General features: G+C 38.9%; 1 protein-coding gene across 1 annotated transcript; it reads right to left on the bottom strand.

The window, feature by feature from the left end:
• Positions 1–6,069: 6,069 nt before the first annotated feature.
• LOC102225527 (rho-related GTP-binding protein RhoA-B-like) lies at positions 6,070–15,841 on the bottom strand. Its single transcript, XM_005800133.3, has 5 exons — positions 15,734–15,841; positions 10,561–10,718; positions 9,944–10,064; positions 9,394–9,524; positions 6,070–8,706 (listed from the first exon to the last, which is right to left on the bottom strand). Exons 2-5 carry the CDS (start codon positions 10,714–10,716, stop codon positions 8,533–8,535), a joined length of 582 nt encoding a protein of 193 aa, XP_005800190.1. The 5' UTR covers positions 10,717–10,718; positions 15,734–15,841; the 3' UTR covers positions 6,070–8,532.
• Between the last annotated feature and the right edge of the window lie 64 nt (positions 15,842–15,905).

Here is a 15,905-nt window from a genome sequence, read left to right as displayed (position 1 = left end):
TTTGCGTGCTGTGAGGTTATAGTTTAGTTTTTATGTAGCTGTGTGAGACTATGAATTTCATAATTTTTCTTCCTGTGGACCATGTGTGTCTGTAATAAAATGAACAAAAAACACCAATGATTCCACAAGTTTGAATAAAAATCTAACTGAGCTGAATGCAGGGTCATTCAGACACAATCCGGATGTACAACTGTACATCAGGATGCACAACATAATGCGACAGGTGGGTTCTCCAGCACTAACAAATAACTGGCGTGCATTGTTCCATCTTGCAATCAAAACAACAGTTTTCTGCATTATAATGAATGTTAAATTTTAAACCATAAGACCAGACCCCTCAATCGCGGTTGAAGGTTTAACATTATTATATTACTTCTATACATAAAATCGTTATCATATGGTAAGACAAAATTATACAATCATGTTACAGCTTTGATAGTAAATAAATAAGAAAAAAAAAATTGACTGTCTTATCCGATTTCCAAATTAAAAGGGGTAGACACATAGTTAAAAAAACAAAACAAAGTTTTATGTGGCTTTTTTTTTTTTCAATAGATATTTAGGAGAGGGTGGAGTGGGTATTTTGGAAGGATGGGATTTTTTTTTTTTTTTTTTTTTTGAACGCCGTCCGCGCTCCCGCTGGAGCCTTTTGTCCGGGAGCGCGGCCGACTGACGAGGGCGCGCTTTCGAGGCTAACCGGTAGCTGATAGTTTAGAGAAGAAAAAACGAATATGAAGAAAAGTCACGCCACAGTCTCGCAAAAATGCATAAATTGAAATTTTATTTTTGTCTTATGATCGTTTTTTTTTTTGAAAAATTATGTTATGTGTGGTGGGCGAACTTATCCAGCGTCAGGAACTGAGACAGATGAGTCACTACTTCTTGAGTTTCCGTGCGGGACACCTAAAAATAAAAGTTTGGTATCAACAGAATAGTTGGGTGTTGCTGATGATTCAAAACGCTGGGCAATCCCTGTCACAGTCTCTGTCCGAAACCATAACAAAACACAATACTTGCCAGACAGACAAGAGGACAGATAAGCCAGTCCTGCCTGTCGAAAGTCAAAATCAAAGATCCTCTATTGTAAAGATGACTATCTTCAGACCTGACGCTTCAAACTCAGCTCGCTTTTCATTTTATTCTTCAAATTTTAAAATAAATAACACATTTATTGCTCAAACACCAGGCTTTCTATTAACAAGCTTTGCTGTGGTATTCTACTGTCTGATTTTATTTTATTTTTTTACAATAATATCTCTTGAAGCAGGGACCTTAAAACACACATTTTGTTAGGGCTACTATGAAATGTCTTTATATAACAAGATGTTGAGAGGAAAGAATAAACATGGAATCTAAAACTAAATTCTGACCTGCATTTTAACTGAACAGGATTATATTGGGTTCAAATTAACCAGATTATTTGGACGTGTTTATCTACGCTGTTTATGTATGAAAGTGTTCTTTTTCTAAGCTTCTCCGTAATATGTAAATAATAATATATATTTTTTAATTTATCTATATTCTTTTATTTAGTTAGTCCCATTTGACACAAAAAAGGGGTGATGTTTTTCAGAATTAAAGTCAAAAGGTAATAGTAGAAATCGTTTAGAAGAAAACTTGTTTTTGATCAAAAATGGCATTAATTAAGTGGGTTGCAAGTCACATTCGGTGGGAAGGGGGGGTCTAAAATAAATCCGACTGTAGGTCGCAAGCTGTATATGCATCGGTACTTCAGAAAAGTGAAAGAGTGAGACGCTTGTCTTCTTTTTCTTGTTCCCCTCTTTGGCTGGATGTATCACTTCAGTTAATAGGCTCTTATGCAACCCGCCCCCTCATTCCTTCTAGTTCCTCCCATTGGTCAAGAGCTGCTTCCATCTTTAATCCTATTGGACGAGGTGCCAGGCATGAGCTCATATTGGTTAAAAATAGTTGGACTCGTGAGTGGCTAAAAATAGAGCAGTATATAAAGTCGGCAGCTGAACGCCGTGGTGCGCTAGTTTTCCCCGGCTGCCTGCCGGAGGAGCAGAGGGTGAGGAGCTTTGAATCACGGGGAGGGAAAAAGAAAGAGGGAGGAAGATCGCTCATCACCCGCAGCAGCCCTCCCTCCGTCCCTCCTTCTCTCTTGCTCATTTCTTCACAAGTGTTGCACCAGAAGTAGCGTTATGTCTTACATTAAGCCCTGCCACCAGCTCTGGGTGGAGTAGGCAGTGACGGACTTCCTTCCTTCCTTCTCCACTGTTGGGTTTTGTTCTTAGTGTCTCTGTAGATATAGTCATTCCCCTGAGTAGCTGAAAGCTAAAACTGTAACATTTAATGACGTGCTGTAACGTAAAAAGGTGTTTGTCTCTTACAGATGTCTTCTGTTTAGTTTGGGTGTTTTTTTTTGTTTTTTTTGTCACTCTTAAATGTTTCAGATAATCAAGAAGTTTTATATCAGACAGAGGAAACCTAAGCAAATAAATAAAAATCCAAAAGAATATTTCACCTATTAAAAGAAAAAAAAAAAAACATTTTACAAATCTGTGTGAGGAGGTAATCACCCCTAGACATTTATATTTTATGGAACTGTGGATGAACTTTGGCCTACTCTTCTTCAAAAATAGTGTTTTTTAACCCCTTCATACCTAGAGCTGCCTAATTTGTTGCAAGTGACTCTGGGGAACAAGAGTTAACCTTAAACCACCCATTTAAGGTCATGGAAGCATTTGAATCGGATTGTAGTACAGGTTTCGACTAGCGCCCGCCCACCGTCGCCCCAAATAAACCCTTAATTTTCTATATATTATTTTTTCTCGAGCCATTCAGAGGTGGACTTGCTGGTGTCCTTTGAATCACTTTCCTCCCGCCTTACGTAAAGTGCTCTTAAATTCTGAGGTCACAAGCTGATGAACCCTCAGTATTTTAGCGAGCAGAATTTATGTTTCCATTCGGTATGTGAAGACGTCCAGGTCCAGAAGCAGCAAAGCAGTCTCACACCCCCACCACTGTTACCGCCATCACACTGTCTGACTGATGTGATGCTAATTTTCTGAAATGCCATGTTGGTTTTGCCCCCGACGAGGACACTTCAGAAAGTTCCAGCGTGGTCCGCAGGACATCTTCCTGACAGGATCAGGGACTGTGACACACACGCCATATTGTTCTTTTTGATCAACACTGACCTTGAGGTACGTGAAGCCTGCAGTCCGTCAGATGTTGTTCTGAGGAGTGAGGAGTTTACGTCCAGTCCAATAGCGATCGGACTGGACTCTGTCTATTTTGTTAGATAGTGGCATGTGATGTTGCCTTTTTAATTTTTTGTTTTGTTTTGGTTTGGTTCTTTTTCTAATGAATGATTTCTTAATTCTATAGGTCTGGCAGAGGTCAAGGCTAAATCAGTACAGAATGGTCCAGAAAGATCGATTACGTGTGAAAAGAGTTGATTAAATATCCCAATTTGTTTGTTAATCTCCAACATGAATAAATGTTACATAGGAGGATCTTTGTTCTCTTGAGAAAAGGACAAAGTACAAGGTAGTGACAGAAGAGACACATATTTGCCCTACGTACAAAATGTGTATTAAATAAATGTTGATGATTCTTATAATCAAATGTTCAGTGCAAAAGACAGAAAAACAAACATGTTCACATAAGAACAGAGATGGAAAAATAACAGTGAGGATGTGCAATGTTGTTTCTGAGTTTTGAAAAGGAGACAGAACATACATACTACACGGAGTCAAAAGAGTTGACAATGAACGTCACATGAAGCAAACATAAGAAGTAAACCTGTGTACAAAGTGGCAAAACGATCTATAAAATATGCCAAAGCAGAGCAACTATAAAATAAATATGAAAGCTTCTGCTGTGTTCGTGTCATGTTCAAATTAGTCTTTAAAGTACATGGTTAAATCCGGTAAACCCCTCCTCCTACAAACTTTTCATCCATGTTTTTCTAACATATCACATGGATGTTTAAAGTCAGCTTCATTTATACTGAGTGATATGAATGAGCTATAACCGCTTAAGAAAATATTATACAAACTTCTGTGTAAAATGTCATAAAAAAAACCCACTATTTGTGGCGTGGAAGTAATTAAAACACTTGTTCCCACCACATCAGGTGCTCTCGGTTAGATTTCAGGTTTTCAACATTTTACAGGGGGCTTCCCCTCTTTAAACCTCAGAGATGTAGTTTGGTGTCTTCCTGAAAGCTGAAGTGAGGTTGTGCGATCAAAGGAGCTGTCTGAGGCCTCCACAAAGAAGAGTGTGGCTGCTTCTAAAGAGGTTTCAAAGGGATTTTAGAGTCCATTAGAAAATCGTCTGCAAGTGGAAAGACATTCATAGCTGCCGCCAACAAGCTCGGGTCTGTCCGTTTCCAGAAAACCTAAAAGTCTGTCTGCAAAAAACCAGAAACGGACGACGCAAGTAATTTCAAACATTAAGAGTAAGACGCAGCATTGAGAAGTAAGGACGGAGTTCATTTTCCACAGAATACATTTTTGTTGATATATTTTGCTTAGTAAGTAAAATTAATGTGCCTGAAATTAAATTATTTTCTTTTCCATATGTGTAAAATCATGATTTCTTTTGAAGGAAGTGATACTTAATGGTTTGGTTTTTTTCACATAGCTGTATTTGTAAATGGTGTTATTTATTCTCATAGAATACAGGAAATTTGAAGCACAAAGGACCCCCTTTATAATTACACAAGCCCTTTTCTAATAAGTCCTCGAGGTTTGGCATTATTACTCCCATTAAGACCAATCAGACTGACTGTCACCTTTCTTCCTGTTATTGTGTGCTCTTGTTCCCAGAGCCGACATGGAGACCAAATAGATTTTAGTTTCTCCAGCTCATTATCTCGCCGCCAGGCTCGTAAATAGGTTTTAATGTAAGTGAGTCTGCAAGCAAATGACACTATGTAGAGATTCTTCCTACAAGATCATGTTAGCTTATTAAAAAAGAAAAAAAAAAGACAGCTCTAGTCTTTTTCAGAAACAACAGAGAGCTAATGTGAATGTATAGCTGAATATGAGCTGTATATTTGAAAGTTATGCTGCTGAACAAAAATGCTGCACACAATGTTGGAGAAAACTCGCAGCTCCTCGAATGTCAACTCGGCATCTAGGATCATCCCACACAGGCTGGAGCCGCCTCACCGCAGCCTCCCACGCTCACAGCAGCACAGGTCTCGCTGCGGGAAGCTGCTGCGCAGGAAGCCGTGTTCCTGAGTATCAGAGCGTGGAAGCTCTTGTTCCGCTCAGACCACGAATCCTCTTCATGTCTGCTGTTCGCTGCAGGTCAGAGACTGAACATCTTTTTCTGAAAATCCACCTTCTTAAAGCTGACTAATGTCTGACTAATATGAAATAAATCAAACATTGGAATCATTTTATCATTAAACACTGAGATCAGTATATTGCCACAAAACTTATGGCAATATATTGTATTAATCCCAGTGTTATTTTGACACTGGGTAAAATGTGGAAACATGACTACTGTAATAACACAAAAGCAAAATCTGGCAGAAAGTTTTTTCTTTGAATCAGCAGCTTAATTTCTTTTTGTGTATGTTGTATTCAAAGGCAAAGTTGATGTTTTCGCTAAGCACCACTTTATTTTCATATATTCCGTGCATCATTCCGAGGTTATCCTTTTTTCAACTGAAATTATACTCTGAGAAGATCACCACTCTGACAGTTGAGGTATTTTCCTAAATTGCTAAATTATTGTAGCCAAAAAAATATTTTATTTTTTAAATCACTAATCTATTCTTCCAGTGGCCAATTGGAAAATTAGACTGAGGTTAAAAGTTCTGATTTTAGAGCAGATACCATTATATTTGGTTTGAATGGATGATTTAACATGTATTGCAATATATTTCTGAACTAGAAATATACAATAGAACAAAGGAAATTACTGCTTTTGATTGTATGAACGGCCAATTCAGTCTACGACTGGGCAGAAAAACGTTTTATGGTGTAATAAACTTCAAATAGACCATTAGCTAACCAGGAAGCACAAGAATGAATACCTCACACGTTTTATTTACATAAAAAGCCCCTTAAAACCACAACGAGCATAAGGTGGGTGTTATAGAAAGTAATTTATTACACAAACCAAAGCTAGTTTACAAATACAGTTTCCAGTCATGTGCGTGTGTATAGTTTAGTATGAACAAACCCCCACATTTCATATTTACAGACTTTGCATACAGCGTGGTTTTCTTGTTTCTTTCGTTTACGTCACTGCTTCAGCATCCAAGAAAAAATAAATCAGGATTTAAAAATCAAGAGTAAAATCTTAAAAAAAAATAAAATAAAAATTCTACATTATGAGTCGAGCCGATTTATGCCGCCGCGCTCCTCCGTCTTTTCAGCCACATTTGTGTGCAAAACAAACAGGAAAGAAAAAAAAAAAAAAAAAATTTTCAAAAGCCAGCACTCCTGACCCTGGCGATGCCCTAGACAGGCAGCCGAGAGGCCAGCCTTTCTCCTGACTGCCTAACAACAGCATTTGGCAGGGATGATTGACAGTTTCTTACAACCAAATGTAAATCATCAGAAAAATTCTGGTAAAGCGCCAAGAAGGCAAAAAAAACAAAAGCCAAAGAAACTCGAGCAATAACACAAATAATTCCCGAAGACTTCCACCTCCTATTTTTTTTTTTTTTAAATACTGATAGACATTGTTTATGACTTTCTTATTTTTAAAAAGCTGGAAATAAAATACAAATACAACACAAGACTGGTTTCTGGAACAGGCTCCACCCAGTAGGCCAGGAAGAAGAACAGGAGGGTATAATGCTGCCAAGAGACCCTGAATCTGCCAGTTAGACATTAAAAAATAAACTGTTTATTAACCCAAATAAAAACTGGCCATACATCTTTTAAGAAAACGTCTTTAAAATATTCCAAAACGAACAGCAGGAGGTTAATCCTTTCACTGCACAGCAACTTAAGATTACCTGCACAAAAATCCATCTGGTCGACCAACCCGATGAGTGAGACGTTCCCGTGGAAAATCTTCCAGATAAATGTGTTTTTGTTTGTCCGCTTCACCGACGAAGCAGATAGTTTACTAGCAGAACTCGAATATGTAAATAAGGGTCCATCAGAGGCACCTTACTTCCTCTAAAAATATAATTAAAATAAAGAATTACCTCTACTGTGTGTTCAATCTCTTTCTTTACATGCCTAAACAAGAATTTCACTGTTCATCTCAAACAAGAGGATCAGTTTTTGTGCATGTAAACAGTATTACCCCCCCTCCCTCTCCTTGTTCTTTGTCCTGGTCTAAACGTCAGGGCAAGGTGAGCACCAGCGGTCAGCTAAGTGGAACAGGAAGGGATTGGAGCTGCTCAGGCCTCGCCATGCGGGGCAGAAAGCTACCTCTGCCGTCCAATGGGACGTCGATTCCTCTGCCACTTCCACTGATTCAGGGCGACTCGATTTACCGGTAAATGGAAAAAGAGCATGCAAATGATCACCGATCAAAGTGGATGCACCAGGAGCAGAGCAGGCAGTCGTTTGGTTGCCTTGCGTGGCCACAACTAATCTTTTGGACGCTGCTAATAGAAGAAGTCGACAGCTTGACGACCAGATCTGGTGATGACTCGTTTTAAATAAGATTATCAAATTTGATCTATAATCAATGCTCGATATCAGGCGACCTGTGGATTATCTCAGCAAGACTAAATCTAACTGTTTGGATCTGGTGATGACTCGTTTTAAATAAGATTATCAAATTTGATCTACAATCAATGCTCGATATCAGGCGACCTGTGGATTATCTCAGCAAGACTAAATCTCAGCATGTTTGTCTCTGGGAGTGTGTAAGCGTGGGATTAGACACAGTGAGAGGCAAAGAGGTGTGAGCATGTTGCCTCTGCTCATGTCCGATCTTAGAGACGATTTTCTAGCTCATGATGAACGCTGGAAGGCTATTTGTGGGAGGATCCTGTTAATAAGAGTCCACTGGTGTTTGCCTACTTTTACGGAAGTTCAAGTAATCCATCACGCAAAACTAAGAGATGCTGCTCTGGTTTGGTGTTTACTTCGTCATGGCAACTTTTGTGGTCCAACGGCAGCCTAGAGCACTCGGGGAGGAATAGCTCCCCTTCACCCCTTGTGGCAAAAACAACTAAACTTCGGTCTTCCTTAAAACAAAGGTCTACCAGTCTGATTTTAACAGCGGACTGGGATTCCTCGATCATCTCAATCAGTGTCAGTGGCTTGCCAAAAAAGAGCAAATCTAACCAGCTGTCAGCTGGTAGCTGGTGTAAATCTCCTGCCCCAATGAAACACACACAGGTGAAGAGCCTGATGGTTTACAGCGGCAGTCATTTACTGTGCTCCTTCCTTCCTAAACCCAAGTCCCAGGGTAAATAGAGTCCAACAAACAGCCAGTTTACAGCGGTAGTCATGTACTGCAGTCTTTTCTTCCCCTTCCCTCCCCTCCCTCTCGTTCTAGTGATCCCTCTTTCCCCACTGAGCCCTATCCCCGGGCAGAACAGCCCAGGGCAAAAACAGTCCATTTATGTCTGCCGTTTTACAGCAGTGTACATCTATTGCTCTTCTTTCCGCGGCGGGCCTGCAGCGCCGCCCTGGTGGCCATCTCGAACACCTCCCGTACACCATCCTTAGTCTTCGCAGAACACTCCATATAACCAAAGGCTGCGATGCGCCCGGCCATGTCCCGGCCTTCCTCTGACTTGACTGGTTCCTGTGGGATGAGGAGACGAATTGAGTTGGGTTCAGCTTCACACGTTCATTATGAACAAAGGAGACAGTTCCCATTTATTTGATCCAGCCTCCCCTTTAGACACAATTATTCACCACTATAGAATAATCAGCAAGTCGACGCACAGCAGCTCCCAAATAAAGACACCATCACTGACATTTTAATGAAAAGGATTTACCTAATGAAAACTTGGTTCTTGTAAAAATAACATCTTGATTTTTAAGCTGAATAATTTTTAGACATAGTTTTAGTTCTATGTTCAAACTGTAGCATAATTTGACAGTCCAAATTATGCTACAGGTCACATGAATAGGATAGTAAAGAAGAATGTACTTAAATATGTCAATAAAATACAATTAATAGAAATGTTTGTGATTTACCATTTGCTTATCTTTACTGACAGTTTATTTGCAGTATGATAAAAAAGATTTTCAGCTATTTTTGTCATCAATTGTGACACCCACAAGCTTAATTTCATACACCGTTTAGATCTCGACACCTTCTATTTGTGTGTGAATTCTTACCACCAGGCCAATTCAGATGTTTTGTAAATATCAATACACATAAATAGCTGAAATACCAACAGAGAGCCTCATGGTACCCCAAAACAATGCTGAAATATTCAGAGAATGACCTAAATAATTTGAAATAATCCATAAAAAGAGGTACCTGCTTCATCTTGGCCAGCTCTCGACGCGTGTGTTCATCATTACGTAGATCTTTCTTGTTTCCTACAAGGATTATAGGGACGTTGGGGCAGAAGTGTTTGACCTCCGGGGTCCATTTTTCAGGAATGTTTTCTGTCATTTTAAAGACAAAAGAAAAATAACCGGATTATGTAGTGTTTAATGTAGGAGGATGTATTGTAGAATAATAAACAATTACAATTAACAACAAAAACAATATTTTTATATATATGCCTTTTATTGCAACAGCTATCTGATATTCTTAATGATCTAATTTGACCTTATAAAAATTATTGGATCATAATAACTTCAACGTGTGATTAGAAGATCTGGAAAAGAAAAAACAGGAAAATGTGTGACTACTTAAAAAATGTCAAATGTTCCTTTTCAAGAAGCTCTAAAACTAAAGTTGAATAATTTCAATCTACAAACACCTTTAAAGAAAATAGGAAAAACAGGAAAGTGTACAGCAAAAAAAGAAGCATTAAGTTTTTTTATGTTATGCCTGGATGCCTGTGTGGCTTTGTACTCACCCAAGCTGTCGGGGCTGTCTATGGAGAAACACATGAGGATGACGTCAGTGTCTGGGTAGGAGAGGGGTCTCAGCCTGTCGTAGTCCTCCTGACCGGCCGTGTCCCAGAGAGCCAGCTCAACCTGACGCAAACAATCATTAACATGAGAACACGGCTACATGTTTTAAGAAAAGGGAACAAGGAAAAAGAGGAAGAGGGAAGGAGTTTTAGCTTTCATTTTAACAGAAAAACTTTATATCCGTTAGAATTTGATTCAATTATATAAGCCCAAATCGACCAAACAGAATGCAATTAGAAGAGGCAGACAGGATCAAGACCGTTCTAAAAATCTGACCCACATAAAGTAGCTTGTGTTGTCCTTTACAGCACACAGGGTTAAAAATTAACCGGCCACTAAAGACTCTGTCTCAGCTTCCCAGAATCCCATTAACCAAGAACTAGGTCAGGACTTCCAAATTTGTGGCCAGTGAGATGTCGTGTCAGGCAGTTTCACAAAAAAATAAAATAAAACATCTATATCTAGATAGATTCACAGAGAAATGAAAAACCTACTGTAATCATACAAAAACCACTATGTGAATAAGGTGCCACCCCATGAAAAAGGAAGATTGTCCAACCTGTTTGCCGTCCACTTCGATGTCAGCAACATAGTTCTCAAACACGGTGGGAACGTAGACCTCAGGGAACTGGTCCTTGCTGAAGACGATAAGAAGACAAGTCTTCCCACAAGCTCCATCGCCGACTATCACCAGCTTCTTACGGATGGCTGCCATCCCTGGAGAAGAGCAACGAAAAGAGGTACAGTTAGGCAAAACATCATCATCTGAAGGAAAATAAAACATTTTTGCCCTCTGGGATGAACGTGTAATTAGTGCAGGCCTGCATAGTGCAGATGCAACACCATGCTTAACACATTTAACCACACAGACCAAGAACAGCTTTCACAACCTCAGGTTCAGTAAACCTGGGCTGAGAGGAAATAATTCAATATCAAATTAAAGTATTGACTGTACATATTTAATTGAAGTTTTACCACTCTATAAATGACCAAAAAACAGTCAACATAAACTTTTTGTGTCAGAGGATTGGTTCATCTCAAAGACTGTGGTTGTCAGTTTGCCCCAATGGACGGGTTGGAATCACGCTTTAAAGGCTAAACATTGTTCCAGATCTTTAAATACCAGGAGCTTCCTGTTCTCACACGCCATCAAACAATCATAGCACAAAGCAGGAACATGTGAGCTGCCAGGAAGTCGCATTTAGCCAATGCTCCAGTAATTCAGACCAACACTAATGTGTAGGTGGCCAACTGAGTTAAAGGAAGTCCAGGCAAAAAATGACACAGATTCTTACAGGTAAACAAATAAGACTCATCTCTGACAAACAGAAGGGTGTGGACAATTACTTTATTCACAACGAGGAAATTAAATACACCTCAATCATCAGAGATTAATTTAATAGAAAACAAACTGTTGCAATGGTGCCAAATCTGTGCCTTCGTTGTCTGTTGGATAAAAAAAAATAACTTCCTAAAAACTCTTGTGCTCTCTGACTCACCAGCTTACAGTAGACGCTAGTTGGATCTGTAGAGCTAGCTATGCAAATGCCTCTCCTTTGTTAGCCTCTGACAAAAAAAAGCAAAAAAAAAAGAAGCTCATGAGTCATATTCAAAGAATTTGGTGACAACATCCGGGTTGATTATGATGCTAACACTTCATTCAGTCTGTTCCCATCAGGTTTCATCTCAGATGCACCAAAGCCCTGTGAGGTGCTGTAATGGTTCATGAATAGTCTTAAGTAGGACGGCAATGTCAAATAACATCCGACCGTTCCCTTTATGATGGAGGATAAAAAGAAAACGAAATGGGGACGGCTGCAGCCTGCAGGCCGGTCTATGGTCAGTGTTTGAATAAGACTGCTAGTGGGGAAACAGATATAAGTGACCTGCTTTCAACAAATGCTTTTTATGTGTCTTCCACCGAGTCTTTAAAGCTACCGCACTTAATTATGAGGAAGAGACGTAGCACAGATTGTCTAAAGCAGCTTCTGATTCTCAGTGGAAGGATGAGATTTGCTAGTTGGTGTGTAAATTTGATGGGCATAAACAATTAAATATATAAAGGCTAAAGAAAATAAAACCCACCAGCAGCAAGGAAAATTATTGTGCAAAACTTGGACCACAAAAAGGAAGAAGTTTTAACAATAACCGTTAAAGCTTCTTCCTAGTCACAGTTGACCAATCCTTTTTTTAAAGGACTGTGTTCATGTGACCTATCAGGAAGGGTGCAGGATTATGGGTGTAAGAAATGAAAGTAAAAATGGCGAGTCAACAGTTTTGAGATGGACATATGAGCTAAGGTTGGGCAATGTGGCTCAAAATCTCTGAATTTTTTTCATACGAATTCTGATTTTAATTTTTTCTCCCTTGCTTTTGTTTTTCTTAAAAAGAAATTACAAATGATAGGAAACATTTTCAAAATCTTGCTTTATTTCAATCATCATGGTAGTTGACCTGAATTCAAAGTCCAACCAAATTCAAACTGTAAAATGAAATGGTAGGCCATGGGCAGGCTGACTGCTTTGGTGGGGGAAAAAAGCCCAGATTTTCTAAAGAGCAGGACTTTAGTGAATCAGAATTTGATTAACTGATTAAATCTGATTAATCAGCCAGTCCTACTGTGAGCAGAGAGTTTCCAACAAAATAATTTGATTCCTATTCAAACACACTGAGCTGATAATTAGATAGATCTAATTAGAAATTTCTTCTTATAAGATTTCACAACTCTTTCAGTAGGGATAATATCCAATAGAGAAGGACCGAGTAGAGTACAGTGTTTAGGAGTTTATCAAAATAAAGCCACAAAAACCAACAATCAATGATGCAATCAATATATTTGTGAACTCATCAAACCACCAAACTGACTCCAGAGGCTTCAAAAGCAACTTATCAAAATACAGCTACCCGAGGTGTTGCAAAGGTGTGAAGTGAAACACTTTCCCACAGGCATTACTGCCTTGTATGATACGGATCTTGGTGCATTACCAAAGTAGCTAGCTACCGTTTTACACGATGATTCATCATCTTGTCCTTTACACAGGATGAAGTTGCATCTACAGGCAGGAAATATCCCACACAGTGAGAGTACAAAATTAGCTGCTATTTAAGGCTGAGAAATATTTCAGCCTTAGACAGAAACCTGGCAGGTCCTTTGCTTTTACCACCTGATAAGTGTTTAGGAAACGGACTATGTGTAGATGAAACTGGAATGTGTAATTAAAATGTATAATAATGCTGCTTGATTTGTTTAGTTCTTAAGAATGAAAAATCACTCTGCAAAAAGTTCTTCTCGTGTTTTAGAAAGTTATGGAAAACAAAACCAAACTTGTTCCCAACATCTCATTACCAAACTGACTAACAGGACTGAGTGTTAACCTGTGGAATGACAATCATTGGGTCCAGCCTACTTGTGCTTTAAATAGACCTCTATTCTTAGGTTGATGAAAAAGAAAGGACAACGATCTGAGACAATGCCTGTTAATAAGATGCTATCTTGCACTATAAGGTGTGATGAAGTCAGTGCCCAGTATGTGTACTTTACTCCAGACTTTAAAGTAAAACAGCAACAATTAGCTAGAAAGAACATCTGCAAATATCATAACATGTTAGGTGAATAGCCACACATATCACACAAGTCTTCAATTTAATACTTTCATTTTAAAAAAAAGTATTTTTTCAGTGGTTGTGAGAGTTTAAAGCTAGGAAAACCAAACATTTTATATTTGTGTGATTCAGGTTGATCCTGTTCTCGGGTAACTTGGAAAATTACAAAAACATCCTTTCAAATCACTGCAGAGACAATTACGTCTGTTTGCAATGTGGTGCGTCACACCAATGTTAAACTATCATCAACGCAGACACCACAACAGCAGCAAGACAATCAGATAATTAGTGGTCTCTTAACCTGTCAAATTTATTATATCAACAAATCAAAATAATTCAAATTGATTTTTATAAGAACAGTGATGTTATAAATCATCTTTCAACATCTCACAGTTCAAACAAAATTAAGTTGCCTTATTGGGGTCATACTTGATATGTGTAACTAAGAGCGGATGTAGTTAACATGAAAATAAACAGTTAAAGAAACCACTATTTGGAAAGTGTGTCGGCATTAAAAAAAACATTTAATAAGTAAGCGAAGCTTCAGAAACTGAGCTTAAGCTATCCAAAATGTATTACAGAGAAATTACACTCAATACCCAACAAAGCATGAACGCATAGTCTAAGCTGTGTTATCCTTTGTTTACTGGAGGATCTTTTCCCCAAACTAAAGGCGTTGAGCAGCCGTCTGTTTACAGCGGACGGTGGCTGACTTCCTTTGGTGAAACTGAAAAGATGAATTTACTAAACAGCTTTGAGGTCGACGGCATGACAACCCTGCAGTGAAATCCTGCTCACACCCACCCATGTCTTAGGCACAGCTAAAGAGCCACAGCAATATTCATGTGCTGTACAAGCCACTCACTGGCAAGAACCACAAATATATTACATTTTAATAAGCTATTTCAGCAAAATTGGGCTTTTTAATTAACAATTCAACTTTTGATTTATGTAGGATAATACAACTTGTCCTATAAAGTAATTTTATGCTTTGATAAATAATTAATAGTAAATGCATAGATTAAATACAATCCATATTTAAAATACCACTGGCAGACATGGTTATGGAGAAAGGAAAACAAAGACTGTTGCAGTTTTTAATCACAAAACACGAGAGAATTAATATGGAGAAAAAAAAAACAACGTGAAGGATGTCATTACCGGAGTGATCAGACATCTAACCAGTTAGAAAACTGGCATCTGACGTGAAGGGCGGCAAACCCCTACGAGGAAGTCACGGAAAATGAAAAAGAAAAGCTGCGCATACCCACCGAGAGCTACCAGTGTCAAAAAAAACAAACTTTTTTTCTTTTTTTTCGTAAACTGCAAGCCACTGGGTGGGTCACCAGAAAGATGGCGTCATCACAGAGGCAACAGATGGCTAGTGTGTCCGCAGTGGAAGAATGGGTGGGTGGCCCCGACACACATCAAACTTGCATATCAATATATTTTATACGCTTATTAGTGAAGGTTACATTAATTACAAACAATACATATTTAAATGCCGAATATATTTAGCTGAATAAAGATGCTGTCTATTCACTAATATGGCACAAAATCTACACACACACACAAAAAAAACTACTTCTAACGCGAATGTAGTGTTTAAACTAACTTAGCTGTTTAAGTGTAGCTCAATAGTCCCTACATATTTTTTTGGAAACTAAATTTACAAAAAAAAAGACAAACAATTGAGAGATGGTAAGCCGCCTGATTAGCCGAGGGAAGAAAAAAAAGACCTCATTGTTTGGCTACGGCTCGCAAATCAAGGCCAGTCTTTGAGGCTCAGTTTTTAAGTCTGACATAGTTTTCGCAGTCCCCCATTAAAACCTCCATTGACCGTATGTGAAATGTGTAATACATTTCCGTCTTCGTATTTCTGAATTTTTTTTTTTTTTTTTTTAAACCAAGTAATGTGGCGACTGCGGAAGAAGCACAGAAACCGAGGTCGGACAGTGGGGGGCAGAGTACTTAGCTACGGCAAGCTAACAGCGCTAGCATTTAGCCTCGCTGGCTTGGCCTCCCAAAACCAAGGACAACTTTACAAATTAATGTTCTAAACTTTTAAACTAAGCAACACCAAATAAGTGTCTTATTTAAAACATTATGTAATCAAGAAAGTAGTTTACCTTCAGTTTATGTGCCAAGCGGTCGGGTTTTTCAGTATTTCTCGAAGCTAAGCGGCTCTCCAGTCTGCCCAGTCGGTCGCTGCTTCCTCCTGTCTCAGTCTGATACAATGAATTAGTTCACGGGAGCGCGCCGCCACCGTGCTGGGGGGGGAGGGGTGGCAGGCACGAGCCC

This window comes from Xiphophorus maculatus, chromosome 1 (genome assembly GCF_002775205.1).
Source record: "Xiphophorus maculatus strain JP 163 A chromosome 1, X_maculatus-5.0-male, whole genome shotgun sequence".
Classification (NCBI taxonomy): domain Eukaryota; kingdom Metazoa; phylum Chordata; class Actinopteri; order Cyprinodontiformes; family Poeciliidae; genus Xiphophorus; species Xiphophorus maculatus.
This window is presented reverse-complemented; position numbering and strand designations above follow the sequence as displayed.

Excerpts from the sequence above, each read along its gene's own strand:
- LOC102225527 (XM_005800133.3), bottom strand. The coding sequence starts at position 10,716 with ATGGCAGCCATCCGTAAGAAGCTGGTGATAGTCGGCGATGGAGCTTGT. Across the intron at positions 10,065-10,560 it reads TCGAAGTGGACGGCAAACAG|GTTGAGCTGGCTCTCTGGGA; the intron begins GTTGGACAATCT and ends TGTTTGCGTCAG. Across the intron at positions 9,525-9,943 it reads AGACAGCCCCGACAGCTTGG|AAAACATTCCTGAAAAATGG; the intron begins GTGAGTACAAAG and ends TTAAAATGACAG.